Source organism: Arachis ipaensis, chromosome B10 (genome assembly GCF_059453495.1).
Source record: "Arachis ipaensis isolate K30076 ecotype BB chromosome B10, ASM5945349v1, whole genome shotgun sequence".
In the NCBI taxonomy this organism is placed as follows: domain Eukaryota; kingdom Viridiplantae; phylum Streptophyta; class Magnoliopsida; order Fabales; family Fabaceae; genus Arachis; species Arachis ipaensis.
In genome coordinates, this window is record NC_142435.1 from 12,817,967 (window position 1) to 12,824,100 (window position 6,134).

Below are 6,134 nucleotides of genomic sequence, written 5' to 3' on the forward strand. Positions count from 1 at the left end.
GAAAGGAGGCTGCAGTGGTGGTAGTGGTGACAATGGTAGCGGTGGTGGTAGTCGCTAGAGATGAGAGTTGGAAGATTTTGGATGATGGTGGCAAAGGATTCGGAATTAGAGTGGCGGTGATGGTGAAGAGTTAGAATTTGGTGGGGTAGGTTAGATTCAAAAAGTTAGTCTAAGAATTTTGAATAATTACAAGTTCAGGTATTTTTGTTAACTGAAGGCTATCTTTCATAGGTACAAAATTAATTTCATTTTTTAAGATATATTTATCAACATTCTAAATATTTATAATATTTATAAATAGAAATGATAGTTTACTTATCATATGATAAAACTAGGGACCAAAGTCCCGAGAAAAAAGGAAATTAGAATTCATATGATTTAACAAATCTGAACATTTCTAAGCCAAACACATGCATATTAACAACCAAATTAAATTACAAAAAATGCCACCGAGTTAGCAAAGGAAACTTTTAGTCAATGGAATCAGCAATCTCACCTAACTTGTATAAAGGACGACCCAAAAGATATTCATACCGTGACTTTGGCACAAGATTTACAATAGATAGGACCACCACCAAGCAACTGGTTCTTCGATCTTACCAACTTTTAAACTCTCTCAAGCTGTGTTTCTCTTCTGTTACCGACCTACAGTGAGTAAAATGGTTCTAGAGTCGGTCCATTCAAACACACTGATGCGATCGAAAAGTGCCATTTGAAAGCAATTTGACTATCGCTTTCTCAATTCGTTGAGAACCTGAGCCAGGTCTCAAAATATTAGCATCTCCCCATGTTAAGCATGTGCTGTTTCCAGACTCACCTAAGCACCATCCACCAGGAACAACTGATCCAGGACTCCGTCTCAGAAGGTTTTGGTCAATTAGATCAAGCACAGGATCATCTGGTTGAAATTTCCGAGCGAAGGCAGCTCCACTGCAAATCATGTCATCAAAATCACTGGAATTAAGTGGTCGAGGATCACTTATGTGATGATGGTTGTCATACATACCATATAATAAGTTCTGATTTATGACTGTCCTGTTGAACTGACGTGAATTACAAAGAACAGAAGGGAAATAGTTGGACAGGGACCAGGGTGTGTTTGCAAAATACATCAGCAGTAGCCGTGGGAGGTTGTCTGCTCCCAAGATGCAGAACTCCAGAAAACGAGTCAGGATAGAAAAAGAGGAACCTACACAAAAAGGAGTTAGTACAATTAACACAACTATCTCCGAAGAAAAAAGAATATTGCTAGATGAAATTATATATATGATAATAATTCTTTTTTAAAAAAATGGTACAAAAAATATCAAGTAATTTAAGCAATTATGAGAAAACCACGGAAGAGAAGGCAAAAACAAAGGATTTGGCTCCTCTAAAGTGAGGGATTAACCTTGAGGATACAGCCCAAAAATAGCCCATAAATTGATAAGAAATTGAAGTAAAGTTTAGATAAGGACAAGAGCAACAAAAATGGATCAGTTAAAATGTCAAGTATTTATAAGTAGTAGCTAATTTATAGTTTAAAATCTATACTCTAATATAATTGGCTGAAGATAAAGTTTTTTTTTATTGGAACAGAGTTTCGACCCGCAATGTTGTATGGATCAGAATTCTAGGCAGTGAACTGCAATCACAGCCAAAAGGAAGAATATCACAGATGAGGATGCTGCAGTAGATAAGATTACTCATATAAATAAGTTAAGAGAAGTAACTTATGATGGTTGGGGCAAGGAAGATGACCTAAACATGCCAGGATTATGTAAGATAAAACAGACAATCACCCTTCAAAGATAGTACATCAAACTGAAAAAGACATAAACAGACACTAGTTAATAGTAAGGTACACGGGGCACCAAGATAACTTCAGTATGTGACTTGCTTATGGTTTTCATTTCCAATTTTCATCTCTAACCAGATTCTACTGCTCATCTTGCTAAGCTCACATTCTCCGTACACTATTTCAGTTCATAAATGGAAACCATGTGATTCCAAAGCTTCCTTCAGAACTCTAATTTATCCTATATTCCACCTCTACTGTATCTGAAAGCAAAATTCCATAATTTCATTGCACCAGATACACCTTACTGGAAATGAAATCACTATTTTAGCATAAGCTTTAGCTTTAGGTGCATTCAGAAAAACTGATGCTGCAGTTTGTGAAGATAGCAACATCAAGCACGATTTAAGTGAAAATTATGTCAATTGTTTAACAACAATCACAATCATATCTTTTTCTATTGATGTTGAAGTTTATAGCCTCTATTACCAATAAAATGAAAAGCTAAAAGTACATGCAGACTCAGAGCAAAGGCATTCAACAAAATCATACCTGTAAAAACGCGGAAAGCACTAGGGAGATCTCTCTTCTGAGTGGCATAAAACATGTCAGTCCCTTCAGCAAGATACAGGCCTGGATCAACAATAATGGGTCTCAACCTCCTCGACCTACAGCATTAAAAGCTATGAAAAATAAGTATCACGACTATAGTTCATTCAGCATCAAACACTTGAGAATTGCAATTCCCTCTCCAAAACACTACAAACAATAAAAAAGACTTAATTTCCACACACTAGCAAATATAAAATAACTTCATAATGTAAGCTAGTTTTGGGATCATGGTGAGAAACTATTAACCATGATAAATACCTACCTTCTAAATTTCAATTAACAGAAGGAGAACTTTGAAACAACAATTGAGTTGTCTTTATATAATCTCGAAGACATGGATTGAAGGCAGTTAGCCAAGTTAGATGGCCTGCATTATAATCCATTTGGCTATGGTCCTTTTCCGGACTCTCCATAATCCAGGATGCTTCGTACCAGGCTTCCCTTATACTTCTATTGAGTATCTGTATCTATACTATATATAATGAGGATTTTGAAAGTGTTGATGTCTAACTTTTTTTCCTAAAATACCTTTCATTATATATAATTTACAAAAAAGAATTATTATTTCCAAGATTTGAATTCCAGTAGTCAAATTATAAACTCAACTAATCCAACATTTATTATTTTTATACATATTTAATACATAAAAGAGTGAATCAATAGGCACTACACTAGTGAGTATAATGCAATTTTAAAACAATAAACGCATAAAACTGAACATTAGCTAACTCTTTCCAGCCAATATAGCTTGAATGATTCACAAAGTTCATATCTTTAGGCAGGAATGACATGATGTGAAGAAGATCTGACAATACACAAAAAATAAAAAAATAAAAATCAATGCACCAATTCATATAAACAAATACATACATAACCGAACCCAAAAAAAGAGCCACAAATGCAGCAAATAAAAATACACCATACCATACCATCTTGGGTAGCAAGCGGGTAAGCATCAGCACTAAGGCTAACAAACCAATCCCACTTCAAGTTCAACCGAATTAGTATCGACGCTGCGTGAACCGCAAGCGAAACGGGCGAGGATCCTTTCTGGTACGCGAAATCGGGTTTCCCCATAACATGAACATTCTGTGCGGCTTTGAAAATAGGGTTCGACTGGACAGTGAGAGCCACGCGCTCGCGGTCCGCATGGGAAGCGGAAGGGTCGAGATGGAGGAGGTACTGGTTGAGGGGATGGTAGGTGGCGTGGAGGAGTCGGATGATCCGACCCGAATCGGAACGTGACCCGGAAATGAGGTAGGCGATGGAGGGAGGGGGAGGGTTGGCCTTGGTAGAGTCGTAGATGATGCGGTGGTTGTGGGCCTGGTGGGCCGGGAAGAGGAAAGGGTCGGGCCCGGAATGTGGGCCCGTGGAGGATGAGGAAGTGCAGAGGGAGAAGATGAAGGTGATGGAGAGGAGTGAGATGGCTAGGAAAGTGTAGAGGAGGAGGGTGGGCTTGTTGTTGGGTTTAGGGTCTCTGAGTGAGAAGAGGGTGGAGAAAATGGGTTTTGAGGTGAGGATTGAAGACCACTGATGTTGTTGTGGTGGTGGTTGTGATTGTGGTGGCGTTGGTGCTGCTGCTGCTGTTGAACCCGAATTTTGCATTTCTTTGGGTCTCTTCTTTTTTCTTTCTTTGTGAAGTTTGACGGGAAGCTGGAAAACGGTGGTTCGAAGTTTCCAAGTTTGGTTTTTCTGGTTTCTTAGGTAACGTTTGTTTGCAGAAACTGTAACTGAGATTTGGGGACAAAAATTCAGTATTATATTTATTGAGTTAGAGATTAATACTTAAATTTGTGTTTTTGTCTAAAAGATTTTAGTATTCCAGTATTTTCAAAAAGTAAGGATGCTAGAGACTGAGATTTTTAAAGACAAAAACAGAAACTTTAATAATATTTTGTACCTAAAATACTCCTATCCTAATTAACTAATGTCAACTTTACCCTTTCTTCAAATCAGATTAGGGCTTCAGTGTGAGCAGCCCCTCACTCCATCTTCTCATTTGTTCTTCGAAGTCTAGGTTGCAGCCTCTGCATTGCCAGTGTCAGGACAACCACCACGTTGCCGCCGTCGTAACCACCGCAAAGTAAGTGAGTCGCCGTCGAAGTTCGTCTTCCTAGGCCACGAGTTCTCATGTCTTCATTTTCTCCTTCACAGGACAACGTTCGAGGAACCCAGTTGAAAGAGTCTCCGCTGTTGCTGTCGAGTTCAACAACTTCCTTGCCGTCGTCATAGGTTGTGTAACCTAGGTTAGTTATGGCCAAATTTCTTTAACTGATTTTGTTCGTTTTTTTATGTCGCAACTTACGTTCTGTGGATTTGGTTCTTTGTTCTACTAGATGCATAGAAAGAATATTTCTTTTTCTCTCTTCAATGCGATTCGGTTCTTTGTTCTAATGTATAGATGCGGAGATAGCTTCTATGGATTTGGTTCTATGTTCTCATGTCTTATTTCATTAATTTTGTTTGTGCTGTGCTTCTTATGAATTGGTCTTGGTCATACTTGATTTTTTTGGAATTCATGTTTATGCAGCTTTTGATTTTGAACTTTTCATGCTCTTTTTACATAATTTACGTCTGTTTAATGTGAAATTGTATAAATTATTTTGTAAATGTATGATTGTTGTGGCTATAACCAGCTCACTCACGGTGATTTCTAAAATTGCTATGGATGAAAATTTTGTTAGCTTAGTTGTAATTTAAAGAGTAGTGGCACTCCAGTAATATACTTTGATATTCAACTATAGCTAATAAATTTTATACAACTGCACCAAGCACTTTATTTGAAATTGGGTTGCACTTTGTTAGGGGAACATGTTAATCAGCATCAGTTTTGCAAATTTAACATATTTTAGGAGTTGGCTAAGTTACTGTTATCTTTACTAAACCCCTCTCTTATCAAATGAAGTAGAATTTTTATTTTAGCTTAAAGGGTAAAAGGTACGATAGTCTTGAGTCTATTGAATCTTCAAAATTAATGATTATTAAGTTCATTTGAATTATTTAATCTCCACAAGTCTAATTAACTTTTTTTCTTTTTAGTTGCGTGACTTGTTAAGATTTTGTTAGTTAGTATAAGCCCAACTATTTTTTCAGAATCTGCACAAGTCTAATAGCCTTTTCACGTTTTCTTGGTTAACTTCTTACGATGAATAATCTCAACGACATTAATATAATTTGTATGATAATCATGGATGGTTCGAAGTAATAACTCTTAACACAATCTAAACCACAACAGTTTTTGGAAGACTTTGATTTGCTTAAAATATCTGAAAAAGTCACTTTCAGTATATGAAATGAGAGAGAAAAATCGATATTTTCATTTAATGTGTGTTTCTATTGTATTTCCTGTTTTGATTTCCAATTGAAAATAAATTAAAATTGAGAAGTAAATAGTGTTAACGGTCTTTTGGTTCCAGTTTCTTGATCTTGTTTTTGGTTCTAAGAAGATATAGCAGATTTTGCATCAAGAAGTGTTAGATTTATTTGAATGTTTATGCGTTTTTTAATGTAATGACTTTGCTAGGAAAAAATGGAGTAGTCGAAAATTATTAAGCGATGCGTGTATTTTTATGAAGAGATGAGATCCAAGCATGAAGATTTGATGTTGTTTTTTGTGCTTACGCTATTTGTTTACTTTAGGGATAGAACTAGTGGCTAACTATCGTTTGGCGGAAGAATGAATAGTAGAATTAGACGTGAGACTTTAGAGCGTATTGTTGGTGAGGGTGATAGGAATTGTATTTGG

At 36.5% G+C, this 6,134-nt stretch overlaps 1 protein-coding gene across 2 annotated transcripts; it reads right to left on the reverse strand.

Moving 5' to 3' along the window:
* Positions 1-323: 323 nt before the first annotated feature.
* LOC148579184 (beta-glucuronosyltransferase GlcAT14B-like) lies at positions 324-4,065 on the reverse strand. Of its 2 annotated transcripts, XM_088506158.1 has the most exons (5): positions 3,319-4,063; positions 3,119-3,194; positions 2,330-2,445; positions 1,007-1,189; positions 324-930 (listed from the first exon to the last, which is right to left on the reverse strand). In XM_088506158.1, the coding sequence occupies exons 1-5, from the start codon at positions 3,992-3,994 to the stop codon at positions 878-880; spliced, it is 1,104 nt and encodes a 367-aa protein (XP_088362284.1). In that variant the 5' UTR covers positions 3,995-4,063; the 3' UTR covers positions 324-877. The 2 variants fall into 2 exon arrangements, with proteins under 2 accessions (XP_088362284.1, XP_088362280.1); XM_088506154.1 differs by having other exon boundaries at positions 324-1,189; positions 3,319-4,065.
* Positions 4,066-6,134: the final 2,069 nt, after the last annotated feature.

What these genes read in the sequence shown, in the direction of transcription:
- LOC148579184 (XM_088506154.1), bottom strand. Translation starts at nt 3,994, where the DNA reads ATGCAAAATTCGGGTTCAACAGCAGCAGCAGCACCAACGCCACCACAA. An exon ending in CCCGCTTGCTACCCAAGATG is followed by an intron (nt 3,195 to 3,318) that starts GTATGGTATGGT and finishes GTGTATTGTCAG; the next exon opens with ATCTTCTTCACATCATGTCA. An exon ending in TGCTTTCCGCGTTTTTACAG is followed by an intron (nt 1,190 to 2,329) that starts GTATGATTTTGT and finishes CTTTTTGTGTAG; the next exon opens with GTTCCTCTTTTTCTATCCTG.